This window comes from Sphaeramia orbicularis, chromosome 20, assembly GCF_902148855.1.
Source record: "Sphaeramia orbicularis chromosome 20, fSphaOr1.1, whole genome shotgun sequence".
In the NCBI taxonomy this organism is placed as follows: domain Eukaryota; kingdom Metazoa; phylum Chordata; class Actinopteri; order Kurtiformes; family Apogonidae; genus Sphaeramia; species Sphaeramia orbicularis.
Window position 1 is genome coordinate 4,448,096 of NC_043976.1, and position 15,554 is coordinate 4,463,649.

General features: G+C 39.6%; 1 protein-coding gene across 1 annotated transcript in view; it reads right to left on the reverse strand.

Moving 5' to 3' along the window:
* Window positions 1–15,554, reverse strand: part of LOC115411693 (SCO-spondin-like) — a 204,861-nt gene that overhangs the window by 19,724 nt on the left and 169,583 nt on the right. The window contains 3 exon segments of the mRNA XM_030123908.1: window positions 4,435–4,530; window positions 8,233–8,444; window positions 12,809–12,973. Coding sequence (XP_029979768.1) covers window positions 4,435–4,530; window positions 8,233–8,444; window positions 12,809–12,973 — 473 coding nt within the window.

A 15,554-nucleotide genomic window follows, 5' to 3' on the forward strand; every position in this document is an offset into this window, starting at 1 on the left:
TCCCCAATCAATCCAAGGGGCCATGAGATAGAATAAGGAATAAAAAAATAAATGTTTTTGTTCTGTTTGTATTTCACTAAACTTGGGACCCATGACTGAACCTAACACTGGTTGATGAGACAAAAGGGATGTATATTATCAGAGCTGTATAAAGAGAGTTATGACATACTTTGATGTCGCTGCTCCAGTGATCATGTGGTTCATGTCAGCCTGAATAGTTCCAAACAGACCGAGTGCTGTCATGTTCTTTTATGTGACAGACAGCAGTGAGTGCGTCATTGCATGGTGAACCTCAAAATAAATCACGCACAACCATTATTGCACTACTGTATGTACTGTTGTGTCAGTAATGCATGTGAGTAGTGGCGTTGACCACTGAAAGGAGTGCATTTATTATTTTGAAAATTTCAATTTTGGGGGGATAGGTCTATGTTAGCTTGGGTAGGCTACTTACGTGAGTGGTGCTAATTTTACAAGTTCATTCATTCTGCAATTGTACTGAGGTACAAGCAGAAAACAGTGGTTAGCCGTGAACACTGTGCGCCTGCCAAGATCTGCTCTCCTGATAACACACACGATGAATGGCATTAACCAGCAGGTTAATAGGGGTTAACTTAGCATGCTAGCGTTAGCACAGATGCAAAACTCATTAAAAATTCAACATTAGCAAACTCAAAACTCAACATATTTCTTATAGGATGAAGCCGATATTACAAACGCCAAGTTACACAAGTTTCACCTCCTTTAACTCATAAATAATAACTTTAATGAACTATTATTGGCAGAGCTCAGCTGTACAGCAACACATGCAGATAGAGATGGAATGTCAGCCGCTTGCTGATCGACTGACCGATCCACGTGACTATACACTTCAAGATAGATTTCCTTCGCATAAGAAGTCTGACAAACAAATCTGACATTTTTTAAAACCACAAGAAAAGCACCAAAGAAAAATCTAAGGGTGTTTTCACAACTGGATCGACTGGAGTCATTGTTCTGGAAAAAGTCTTTGGCTTGGTTCGATTGGGCATATGTGAAAGCAATAATCTCACTCCATTGCGGTACAAAACAACCAGGCTGCAATCGCTTGGAAGAGGTGGTCTCAGCTTGGTTGCAATCGCTCCGTGGAGCGTTTTTTTTACTGTGTGAACATGACCACAGTGATAGAAATAGACAACTACAGTTTTCTGTACCACTCTGTGTCACCTGTATATTATCTGCGTGATCAGATAGATGTGCATACAGGTAGATATCCAATAACACCATGTAGCATGGAGGTTTGACCATGGATGTCTGTTTTACTGTTCATGTTCATGTGGGCTACTATGCATTGTATCAGCTCATAACCACAACTTCTATAGACAAGAAATAGATTGGGGAAAAAAAACCTGTTTATGCCAGTTGAGTTTATTGTTGAAAGAAATTAAGAAACCAAGCAAATAAACAACAAGCTATATTTAGTTGGAGCATTAGTTTCAATCAAAGGAGTCTGTGAGGACAGTTTTATTCAGTTTCGCTATCTGAGTCAACTATACCACGTACACGTATATAAACAGTACGGAGGCTTGTAGTTACGTGGATTGGTCAACCAATCAGCATGTGGCTGACCGACTGTCTCTATCCACATGTTACAGCCACTCTCCTCCTATAGCACATTACCTCAGCTGACAAACTTAACCAAACACCACCAGGTTCAGCAAAACAACTAAAATAAAACTCGCTGATAACAAAATTTATACTAACGTTACCTCATCTTAAAAACTCCATAATTTGTGGTTATAGGGGTTAAATCTCAACAGCTGGCCAAGTCAAACTAGCAAACTACAGGGCTACAGCTGAAAATCCAACATAACAGTTGTTTAAGATAAAAATTTAAACAAACGCTAACACATACCAAAGAAAACAGAATTTACAATATAAATGTCCTCTAATACAGGAAATACACTTTATAATTTGAAAGATGATGATATCTTATTAACTTAGTGCTGGATTTGCTAGATCAGCTGCAATACAAATGAATGTGTTCTGACACCGCCATACTCAATGTTGGAACTACTGGCCCCTCCATAACCCAGAAGAAGGTCCATATTTTGTCCGCCATTTTTTTACAACAGGAATCTATGGTAGTCAGTGACGTGCAGTCAGAGGAGGCAGGGGAGGCAGAGCCTCCCTTGTCAATCTTGAAAAGAAAAAAAAACTTGACTATAAAATATAATAAATGTTGATAGTTGTCAGCTGGTATGTTCTATAAACTCATTTTCTGTTTGAATCCAATATTGTTATTATTATTATTTTTTTGTCAATTAGAATAGCAGAATTTCCGCATGCTCCGTTCAAATACAGGGAGGAGATGCGTTGTGAGGCAGCGCTGTGCTGTGCCTCCCGGGGAACTGTCTACTCCCCTCATGAACTCTGCTGGCACAAGATGAAAATATTGTGTCGCTGTCCCTCTGTATATTGCAGTTAAAATGCTTTCAAACACTCTGATTATATGCTCTATCCTTCCATAATCTGCATAACGTATGGAATGTATTTCTGTAATGTGTTTAGGCTCGCAGATTAATCATAAAACCACAGTGAAAAAGTCACTAGGGGAGGCAAACAGTACCCCTGCCTCATGATAGATGGCGCCTGTGAGTCCACAGATTCATGCGCTTATGTAACCCGTTCAATACATGTTCATATAATTACACAAAATTGGGTTAAATTGTCATTTTCATTTATAGTTTATACATACCTGGTGTTTTCCTTTATTGTACAGTTTGTTTGGGGTGTTAGTCCTCCAGCCACACCCACTTCTTCTTCATGTGTCCCCCCATAGTGTTCGTGTATAAATTCCCTGTGTGCCCGTAGCTCTCCCCTTTTTCATGTTGTCTCTGGCGGGAGGTCAGTGTTCATATCGTCGTATCCCGTGTATTTGTACATTCATTTGCTGATGTTTCTTATTATTTGTGCTATCCATGTTTGTTGAGTTGTATTTGCTTTGATGTTGGACTTGTTGGTTTTGTTGTCTGTGCCGCACGGTGTTGATATGATGTTTTCATCATTGTAGATTTGGGTACGGGACCTAGTTTAGCATCCCAGCTAACTGTCTTTGTGATCCTGTTGTCCAGGTATGTGCCCTTTTTCATGTTGTCTCTGGCGGGAGATTTGGGTACGGGACCTAGTTTAGCATCCCAGCTAACTGTCTTTGTGATCCTGTTGTCCAGGGTGAATAAATGGAGACTGTCTCCGCAAGAGATCACTGTGTCCCGAGTTTCTGTCCTTCCAATAACACAACGCAGAGGGAATAGTCCGGTCACACTTCTTCGTTCTTTTTTATACACTTTAATTCACCTCATCAAAAATGGAGGATGACATTTCATGTACAAATAAAGGTAAGACCATAAACTTTTTTTATTTTTAGTTTGAAATGGCTCTTTTTGAAGGTTTCCTGTTGAGTTCCTGCCAGTCTACCTATGCTGACTTGATGCAGAGCCCATATACCCAGGCCATTCCTTTTGCTCACTCTCTCTATTCCAGTTTCTCAGGCCACCATATATTTGTAGATCTGGCTCTGAAAGAGTCAGTGCCTCCCCAGCCATGAACCCCACTGCACGTCACTGATGGTAGTGTTGCGACTCTCTTATATCGAAGGCTCTGTAGATTATTATTAAATGGTTAAAAAGCAATATGACATATTCCTCATTTTTTAAATCATATCAACAATGAATGTCAACATTTGATAGTCACATAATCTTTTGTTGGGAAATATTAAAGTTAAGAATGATTTTTCAGCTTTGAAGCCATATTATATTTGTGGCAATCAGTTTTTCATCCTGGACTTCTAGATTTGACAGACCTGCATTAATATTACACAGTGTCAACATTTGGTTGTAAGACAGTGAAACGAAAATGAAAACACTTTTGTTTGGTTATCTGTTTATCAATGTTAATTAATTTTATCATACTAACAACTACTAAATGAAAATACGTTGTAAATTATTCTTGGTTTTCTTGGATGCCAAGCACAAATAAGTGACTAATGAGATTTACGCATACTAATGAACTGATAAAATTTAGTTTTGGGGACCAAACTTCAAGATTTCATGACTAAAAAGGATTTACATTAGACCTTTAGGCAAGGTTACTTGACCTCAATAGAAGTTTTAACTTTATGAATATCCATTGTATAAAATGAGAGAGCTAGGTAAGTGTGTATGGACTTACACTAACTCTTTTAGTCTTGATTAAAACACTGTTGCCAATCCCTGTCTACATTAGTGGTGCATGGCACTATGAAAGTGGGAGATGTGCTCCATTCCTTGTGGATGACACAGATCGACTGTTTCTTCCTCTTGTAAGTACAGACTGCACCAAACATGTCACTGTAAAAACAATAAAAACCCTACATATTCACCACATAACCAGACAGACTTGTACTGTGTGTCTCACCTCGTCACACTGCAGTGGAGGGCACCTCAACTGGCACAGTTTCCTCCCATTCACACAGCGACACGATAGGCAGCCTTCCTCCCACTCTGATCCTGCCTGGCTCCCACACAAACATACACATACTTTAATCACTGGAGTTTTGATAAGCAAGTACTATAGTGACGCCTCAGTAACTGATCCAACACCTACAGTGTTGGATCTGTCAGTGCAGTCTGGACAATCAGTAAATCCAGTGAACCCTCAGAGGGGAGTTTGTCAAAGCTCAGTCTGATGCACAAATATTGTCAATAATACATTAGTGCTTTTTGTAAATTAAAAAACTAATTGATTGTTACATTACAACTTTAATGATTTTTGAAACTAAAAGAGTTTATGGGATAAAATTCCTTGTGAGTGTGATTGGTCATAATCTAACATAGAAACAAAAATTTTGATTATGTTAAAGGAAAATGCATCATAACAATGCAAATAATATTCAGTGCAAAATTATAGTCACCACCAGACTGTGTAAAAATTAAAGAATGAATTAGAAGGACTTGCATTTCTCTTGCTGGAGTTAAATTATTAAACAATGCAAATTAAACAAGTGCTTCTGGTTTTCAAAAGACGGGGGTGTGAGGGGTACAAATGTAAGCAGTTTTTCTTTTGAGCTTTTTTTGTTAAAGCTTACAGAGATAAGAATGTAGGCAGGTATGTATAAGGGTTTGGCTTCTGCCTAAGACTGTTCAGCTGTAATGCACAGATTGTTGACATTTATACTGAGAAAGGACAGAGATGGAAATGAAAAAAGATGTATCGGAAGAGATGAGAAAATGGAAAGAGGAGACTAGATGTGGTAAGGAGAAGAAAGGGGAATTAAACTGATTGTCAGCAACATGGGTGCTTTTAATAAGCAATTAATCTTTGATATGATATGCATCACAAGTGGAACTATAGACTGTATATAAACAGTGGACAGAATCACTGTGTTTCAGTCCAAGTTGCTAATCTACGGTAGTTTAGCGGCTAATATGGCTTCTCTTTCTCCCTTCCACTCTCCTCTTCTGTCTTGCTCGATGTGTCAGATGTCATCCACTTTTTTTAGCGAAAATGGTATCTGTAACAAATGTAGTGTATTTGCAGCCATGGAAGCGAGGCTTAGCCAATTAAGTGTACAGGTCCGCTCCATGAATAAATCAATAGCTGCGACAGCTAGCCAGGTACCTTTAGCTGGACTGGACCCACCAGCTCCAGTTAGCCGTACCCCAGCAGTTCTCAAGCAGCCGGGAGAACATGAACAGTGGGTGACTGTTCGAAGGAAGGAGGAAGCATAGTGGCAGGTGAAAGCCTCTGGTACACCACCAGCCACCATGTTTCCAACAAGTTTTCCCCACTCAGTGACACACCCACTGAGAATGAAACTCTGGTCATTGACTAATCAAAAAAACAGTCGAAAGATTAATCATTAGAAAATTAGTTGTTAGTGGCAGCACTAGATTCATTCATCATTTATCAATCATTTAACTCACATAAAACAGATTTCTAGAACAACCATTTTTCATTTGCGTAATATTGCTAAAATTAGGCATACTTTAGCACAGAATGATGTGGAAAAACTAGTCCATGCTTTTATTACATCTAGACCACTTTATTGTAATTCACTCTTCTCAGGCTGTCCTAAAAAGTCTTCAAAGACCCTTCAATTAATCCAGAATGCTGCTGCTCTAAATGACCAGAACCAGTATCAAGAGACCGTATTTCTCCTGTGTTGGCTTCTCTGCACTGACTCCCTGTAAAAGCTCGGACAGACTTTAAAATACTCCTCCTCACAAAGTCCTTCATGGCCAGGCACCTACTTATCTGAGAGAGCTTTTAGTTCCATACAATCCATCTAGAGCACTAGGCTCTCAACATGCAGGTTTACTGGTGGTTCCTAGAATCTCCAAGAGTAGAACAGGAGCTAGAGCCTTCAGCTATCAAGCTCCACTATTGTGGAACCATCTCCCTGCCTCAGTCTGGCAAGCAGACACCATCTCTATGTTAATGTGTAGGCTAAAAACTTTCCTTTTTGATGAATCTTATAGTTAGGGTGGCTCAGACTGCTGGGAGGCTCAAGATACACTGAGCTTCTCTGCTCCTCCTCTCTACTCTTTACGCCCCAGCAAATACATGTTACTGACTGTCCTTCTTCCCCGGACTGTCTGTGCTTTACCACCTCACAGGTTTTCCCTGGATCATCGCTCTCTCTCTCTCTGTCTCTCTCTCTGTCTCAAACAGAACACTGTCCAGAGAATAAAGACACTGAGACCAGCAGGACTCCTGGAAAATATATTAATTGACTTGCAAAGTTCAGTGCAAGGCTATGGAAGCCAGGAGTTTTTAGCCAACATCTAGAGGCTGTCGGTGGTATCACAACATTTTAAATATACACTATGGGGTCTCTTTCAAGGTCAAATGGAAGAAGTGTCTTTCACTGTAAGTATAAGCAGATATGCCCCAGAATGTTATTGTTTACTGAAACAATAACATTTGAAAAGTGTCAAATAATTAATTTGTGATGTTGCAAATATTCAACTCATATGACTGATTCACTATTTCCCCCAATGGCTTCCTGTATACTCCCATAAAATGGAAAACATTGTTTGAAGTAGCAACAGGGAGTGTGGAATAATCAGGAGATCATTCATGACTAAACATCACAGACATTTTGAATGGAAAACTGCTTCTTCTACTCCTTTTTTTTTTTATACAGAAACATGCATTCTATAGCACCACCTTCTGACTCCATGTGGTTCATTTGCTGCAAACTAGTTGATGGGAATTAATATTATTCACATATTCTCTTTTGTTTTGTTTGCATTGTATTATGTATGTTGACTGAATAAAATTGAACAGTTTACTGTGGCTGAACTGCTGCAGGTTTTGGGGGTACTATATGATTCTGTAATTCTAACAAAATATCACAGACACTGAAAATACCTTGCCATTTTCTGTGCTGGCTATGGGAAACATTAACAGTTTACTGACTAGGACGTGCCTTTAGGGTACTCAGAAAGCCAATTTGTTGTAACAGCTGTAAGTGGTTTATTAGAAAACCATAGAGGCTCTTTATGTGAGCATTCATCATCAGTAGCTGACAATCAAAGAGAGAGATACAGGATGACAGATACAAGCAGGAGGAAGGACTGAGGCAGGAATACACAGAGGGAGAGGGAATAAAAGAGGGAAACAAAGGGAGAAAAAAAAATAACAGTGAAGTAGAATACAGATAACAAGAAATGGAATGGAGGGGATTACACAAGAAAGCCAGTGGAATAAAGGTGAGAGACAAAGCCAAGGTATGAGAACAAGAGAAGCAAAGAAAAGCCAGAAGATGAAAGATCAAGAGGAGAGGAGAAGATCTGACCTCTTGTCAGTTTATGATTAATTTTTATAATCCTATAATATCCCCTCCTTCATAAATAATTCCTGGCAGGCTTGCCCAGTTGTGGTCTGGGTGCCGGCTTTCTACGGCACTTCCTACATAATTGATGAGGCCGTGGGCTGCAGAGGCATTGTGGTGTAATGTGGCCCTGGGGGCATGTCACTCATCTTCTAATCGGCCCTTCTTTATGAGTAAATAACACAATGGGAGTGAATGGGAGGGAACATAACCATAACACTAATGGTAAGGTTTAGACACACAACTCAATAAGGCAGGTACAATGGGAACAAGCTGTTTACTCTGGTGTGTGTGTGTGTGTGTGTGTGTGTGTGTGTGTGTGTGTGTGTGTGTGCGTGCGTGTGTGCATGTGTGCATGTGTGTGTGTCAGCGATTACCTCCCGTAGGATGCCCTGGTCGTGGCAGGGGCAGTGGGCGGGGATGGCACAGATGCCCTCTGTGTTTCGGTAAAGCCCCTCTTGACACACACAGCCCTCAGTGGAGCGGCTGCAGTTGACAGGAGAGGAGGAGTAGATGTCCTGGCAGCTCCTCTCACATAGAGGGAGCTCATCCGACACACTCCTTCTCCACTGCTCACCGACAGGACACTCTGCAGAGGACGACAGAGAAATAACATAATGTGAGGGTGGGAAGGAGAACACAGTAAGATGAGAGGAGATGAGATAGGGAATGACAGTAACTCCAAAGCAACCACACCTCTGACCAATAACTCACCTGCAACCTTCAACATGGCACTTTTAAACATGAGCTCTCTGTCAAATAAGGCTTTTATTGTTAATGATTTGATTTTAGATCATAGGATTGATTGTTTATTTTTAAGAGAAACATGGCTGAACATGGATGCACCAGCAGTTCTCACCGAGGCCTTAACTTTGTATTTTCTATTAAAAAGGGCAAGAAAGGTGGTAGTACAGCCTCAGTCAACTCTGATACACTTTTCACCAAACAAATTTTATTTGATCAGTACCTTACCTTTGAGCACTATGCCTTTGTTTTTTAACAACCCTCCCATTATTTGTGTCACTGTTTACAGACCACCAAGCTTTTATTGATGAGTTTTCAGAGTTTTTCTTAATAATCCATGTCTCTTATGATATGATTTTAATATCTGGTGATTTTAATTTGCACATTGATAACGAGTCCGATAAGCTGTCTAAAGATTTTATGAATTTACATAACTCCATGGATTTTATACATGTCATGCAGCCGACGCACAACAGGGGACACACTCTGGACTTTGTCATCAGCTATGGCCTGTCCACGAGTGTGTCCTCTGTTGTTGATTTGGCTGCATCTGACCACTACTGTGTGTTTTTTAACATCACCGGTTTTAACAAGAGACACCTCGGTGAGAACTGTGAGGAGGCGCTGTCTGACCCCTGAAGTGGCTGCAAACTTTATTGAAGTTTTACATAAATACCTTCCAGTCCCTTTATCTGCATCCTGTGATTATATTGTTGAAAATTTTAATAAACTAAAAACAAGCCTCAATTCTGTAGCCCCACTGGGTACAAAAAAGGTAAAAACAAAGCCTACGGAGGAATGAGGAAACTCAAATGTTGAAAAGAAAATGCAGGATGGCTGATAGAAAATGGAGGAAGAGCAAAATAACAACAAGAAACCGTCAATTATTCCTTGAACAATTTCAAATATACAACAAGGCAGTCAGACAAGCAAGAAACACATATTTCGCCAATATAATTTCTTCACACAAAAATAGTCCCAAACTCCTTTTCTCCACAACTGATCATTTAATCAACCCAGATATCAACAGACACTCTGCCAAAACTGACTGCTTGTGTGAAAGTCTTGCAGACCACTTCAGAAGCAAAATTGATTTTATTAGATCCAGTATTTTACCTGTCCAGGAAACCATTTTTGATAAAACTGTGGGTCTACCTTCACCCGATGAAACACTTGACAGTTTTGCCCTGACTGATGCTAAGACACTTGGTAGAGTTTTCTCCCAAGTAAACCCAACCAACTGCCTTTTAGACCCAATTCCCACATCACTTTTAAGTTATTTTATGGATCCTTTGAAGGCAAGCTTTTAAACATTGTTAATTGCTCTCTTCCGATGGGCACTTTCCCCACTGCCTTTAAAACGGCAGTGGTGAGGCCCCTTCAGAAGAAGAGCAATTTGGACCCTGACAATTTTTATAACTACAGACCCATATCCAACTTACCTTTTAAGCAAAATTTTGGAGAAAGTTGTATTTAATCAACTGAATTTTTAAATAAAAATATCATTTTAGAGAAATATCAATCTGGTTTTAGGATTAATCACAGTACAGAGACAGCTATTTTAAAGATCGCCAATGATCTCAGGTGCAACTTAGACTCACAGAAGATCTCAGTCCTGGTGCTACTGGATCTGAGCACTGCTTTTGATACAGTAGATCACCCAATTCTGTTAAATAGACTGAGACACCTGGTCGGCCTCTCTGGTACTGTTTTTAATTGGTTTCACTCCTATCTTACAGATAGGACATTTCTGGTAAGTATAGACACTTGCTCTTCAGGGATCCACAAAATTAGATGTGGTGTGCCCCAAGACTCAATCTTAGGCCCCATACTTTTTAACCTGTATATGCTTCCACTTGGGGATATCATAAGGAGACATAGCATCAACTTTCACAGCTATGCTGACAGCACACAGCTGTACACTGCCATTGCTTTTGAAGACACACAGTCACTTGATGCCCTTTTTAACTGTATTTTAGCTATTAAAACCTGGATGGCGGAAAACTTACTGCAACTCAACCAGGGCAAAACTGAGGTTTTAGTAATTGGTCCTGAGGCTACAAGAGAGAAATACTTGCCAAAACTACAAGCATATTCTTTTAACCCATCAAAACAAGAAAAAAAAAACCTGGGCATTATATTTGACTCTGAGCTCACTTTTATCCCACATATTAGATCCATTGCAAAAACAGGTCTTTATCATCTGAAGAATATAGCCAGAGTCCATCCAGTTCTCTCTCGAGCAAACACGGAGATGCTAATGCATGCTTTTATCTCCAGTAGAATTGACTACTGTAATGCCCTGCTTTCTGGTCTTCTCAAAGAAAGAATTTCACAACTTCAGCTTCTCCAGAACTCGGCCGCTTGAGTGCTGACAAAGACCAGAAGGCGGGCTCACATTACACTGGTTTTAAAATCCCTGCATTGGCTCCCCATGTGTTTCAGGATTGATTTTAAGGGTGTGTGTGTGTGTGTGTGTGTGTGTGTGTGTGTGTGTGTGTGTGTGTGTGTGTGTGCGTGCGTGCGTGCGTATGTGTGTGTGGTGGTGGTGGGGTGTACTGATTTTATATGTAAAGCACTTTGTGCTACATTTCATTGTATGAAAATGTGCTGTATAAATAAAAATTGATTGATTGATCGATCGATTGATTGATTGATGAAAGCAAGAAAAAGGAGTGGTCAGTAGTTGATTTCATGTTAAAGTCCCAAATTGGAGGTCCAGTGTGTAAGATTTAGAGGGGTGTGTGAGGCTGTAAAATACATTTTAAATAATGTCCTCAAATGCGCCTTAAAATGAGGTGTTCTGACCATGAAGAGCCTCCAACAGCAACCAGTGTTGTATTATCATAACCTAGTATGTTTGAGTATCAACCAGTTAATATCCCTTTAACCCATAAAAACCCAGTGTTACTTTTGTGGCAGCTCCCAAATGAATTTTTCCCTCTATTTAACCTTTCTTAAGGGATTTATCACTATTCATTATATTATCTTCTGTATTTTGTGCTTTTTCAATGAGAATCAAGTATTTTCCCCATAATTAATTTACTGATCATGTAGATGTTCATAAAAGCTCAGCTTAAAGTTGATTGTCAGAAACAGAGAAAAATAAAGAAAACATGACTTTTTCCTCTAAATATATCATTGACTGAACATAAACCAAGTGTCTTCATCCACTCTCATTGATCAAACTCCATGGGTTTTACTGGTGAATCAATGTTGTAGATGACAGCGTTTCCACATTCACTACGAAGCCTCTGAACATCGAAAAGATGGCAAACTGCATTTTACACCAATTATTTACATGTATTGACAGGATTAGTGGATCAACAGGTATTAAACATTTACAGATGTAGATGGTTTCGGTTGCCAGTGGTTGTCGAAATGGATAAAACAAATACAGCTGTGTGAGGAATACTTGGATTTCTATTTCTCACTGTAGGAATGATTCAGGTGAAGGCACAGTTACAATCGTAAAATTCATCTCTAAATCTCATCCAGTGTTACACAGTTAACCTTTAATTAAAATGAGATCCTGATTTTATTTGTTTTTAAGAACCTTAAGCTTCTGCATTCCATTACATAGTGTGTATGTTATTCTAAAGGGAAAGACATTCTAAGGCAAGACTGTGATATTAGGAAAAAGCTTTGCACTGTTACATTTCTATTGTAACAATTAATGTATTGCAACAACAATACTGAAGTGCTATGTTATACAAAGCTTGTTCAGATTTTTTACTGAAATAAATGCACTTATACTATTCTGTGAAAATACTCCACTACAAGTGAAACATCTGCATTCAACTAAAAGTATGAGCAAAATGGACCTAAAGAGTCCTCAGCAAAACAAGCTTGTTTCCAGATTTATGACTAGTGAATCCAAAGAGTTTATTTCACTTTAGTAGAATTTTAAAGTGAACAATAAAGGATTTTGTAAGGGGATGACAAATTGTATTATGAAAAGCTAAAGCTGTCAGACAAATGTGGTGAAATGAAAAGTAAAAGTTTGCCTCTGAGATGAAGTTATGAATACGTATAAATCTAGAGGAAATGTAATCACTCAAGACAAGTACAAGTATCTGGAAGCTGTACTTCAGTTCAGTACTTGAGTGCTTGTAGTTTGATTCCAGCACTTACTGTTGACCTACCTGGTTAATATTGATGTTTACAATGATCAATAATATATTAGTCATCGTCTCTTGTCTCACTCACCACAGTCAGGGGCCGAGCAGGTCACAGCACGGGTGTCAGGCCCTTCACAAGGGGCCCCTCTGTACTGACTTAACCGCAGGATGGTTCTGGTGGCGCTTTGTCGTCCTGTACCGCAGCTCGCCGAGCACGGAGTCCACTGAGACCAGCTGGACCACTCACAGTCAACTGAAGGAGAAGATGGGAGTAGAATTTAAGTGGCAGAGAAACAAGAAAACATTACAACAACTACAGCTCGACGGTAACAACCCTTCATCTGTGTCTTTTTCAGCACTGACTAAAAATTATCCAAAAAATAAATAATTAAAAATGTCCAACAACAAAAGAGTTAATAAAGAGATGGTCAGAAAGCAATGGCATCATTTAGCATGTATTCATAAAGAAAGACAAGCAAAGACCTTTCATATCTTTGCTTCTAGGAGCAGATATATTCAGTAGCAAGCACAAGCTATTAAATTTGCATGTAAAATGTGATTATAAGTTACAGAGAAACAGCTCAATCTCACAATGCAATTAGAATGCAAAGCTATATTTACATAATACAGTGCGGCAAGTTGCAGCTGGTAGTACTTAATAATGTAATATTTTCCTGAAAATGTAACTAAACTTGCGCTTAAAGGGTAAAGGCTCAGTCACAAATGCCGCTACGAATGGCTACGAACACCGTGCCAATGATTTATGGACCATTACGAATGGCCTTCTCAAGGCGGCCATTTAAGAATGGAGAGTTCATAAACCATTCTTAAGTTTGTAGCCAGGTGAATGATTTTGTGCAAAATTTTCCACGAACGAGCTTCGAAATCCCCTTTTGTAGGGTGTCCTAGAAAATGCCTTAGGAACAATCTAAGAACAACACACAATGCTCGTAGATCAGGAGGCCCTTCCAGAACCCCATGTTCCTGCAGTGGCTGCAAGTAGCTCACAAGAACACATTACATTGTTATTAGGGGCCCCTTACAGTGTTCACACAAACAGACGTACAGACAGAGATTCGAACGGTGTTCTTAAGGTGGACGCAAGGTGTTCCTATAGGCAGTAGTGCGTCATTCATGGTGTCCTTAGAGGGGGTCGTATGCAAATTTTGAAGACGGAGTGAATGACAAGACTCAAACGTACGGTGCTGAAGGGAAAATGTTTTATTAACATATCAAAAATCAACATGAAGAAACAACACCTGGAGGGAGATAATGCAGAGTCCACAAGGTGACAAGGATCAGGGTGACGGAGAGAATGTGCGCAATGGACAGTTAGGGTTAGGCACTTGGTGACAGACGGTTGGTGGTTTTAACGTTCAGTTCCCTCTATTATTCTTGTGTATCTTTGTTTTATTCTAATACCTTCTACTTCAAATTTCTTCATTTGATGTCTTATTATGACTCCTAATTTTTATTATGTTTAACAGTGCAGGTCAGTCTTTTCCCCATGCATTTATACAGGAGTGTGAATTTCAGCACCATAGACAGCGCATGATCCCAAACATAAAATACATGCTGGGTCAAACTTTAATCACATTAGTTCATATACCAGTGTCCCTGAAACTTCTGCCTTATTACTTTATTCTGTTACCTACGGAAAAAACAATAAGAGGGTAGTAATTCACACAGAGTCTCATACTGTCTGTAGAGGTGTCACCTCTGTATCCATAGCCACACCCACCAACGTCTCTGTCTTCTCTGTCTTCTCTTCAGGACATTCTAAAACGCTTAATGTAAAAAAGCAAAACGTAGTTTAATATCTAAAAATAGGGATCAATCCTCACCAAATTATGTGTGGACATATCTAATGCTGCAATAGGCTCCAGCACCCCTATGACCTTCTCCAGGATAAAGCAGTTCAAAAGATGAATGAATGACAAAAAAAAAATACTCTAATATTAAACTATGTTTTGTTTTGTTTTGTTTTGTTTTGTTTTGCACCTGTGGAGCAGAAAAGTCTTAACATGGGCAGTATCCATAACTCTGGGGTTTTTGTTTTGATATTTGGAGAGGTGAAAGTGGGCATGACTACAGATGTCCACACAAACCTTGGTGATGATTGATCACTGTTTTGGGGCATTAAGTACATTAAGCTTTTTTTTTACCTTAAATGTTTTAGAATGTCCCTCTTTTTCCACTGCTGCCGGACCAAAACAGCAGACACAACCGCTTGACCTTGCTTTTCTTTGTCTTGCAAATGTAGAAGTTTCAGTGTTGTGGGCATTTTTGCGATCTTGAATGCAATGATCACAACAATAGACTTTTAGTGCACGGCCACTGTTTTTATACTGATCTAAATACTCTGAAACAACGTAAGATCAACTTGAGAGTGCCAAGTTTAGTTGAGAGTGCCAAGAGTTGCACATAGGGGTGCCGTACGGCCACCTTACGACAAAATAATTACCTCCGCCAAGGAGGTTATGTTTTTGCCAGGGTTTGTTTGTCTGTTTGTTTGTCTGTCCGTTAGTGTGCAACATAACTCAAAAAGTTATGGACAGATTTTGATGAAATTTTCAGGGTTTGTTGGAAATGGGATAAGGAAGAAATGATTAAATTTTGGTGGTGATTGGGGGTGGGGGAGCCCACGGGGGGGTGCAGACCAGAAAATTTCATCAAAATCTGTCCATAACTTTTTGAGTTATGTTGCACACTAACGGACAGACAAACAAACAAACAGACAGACAAACAAACCCTGGCAAAAACATAACCTCCTTGGCGTGGGGGGGCCCACGGGGGGGGGGCACTGATCAGCCTTGGCGGAGGTCTGCGCTCTC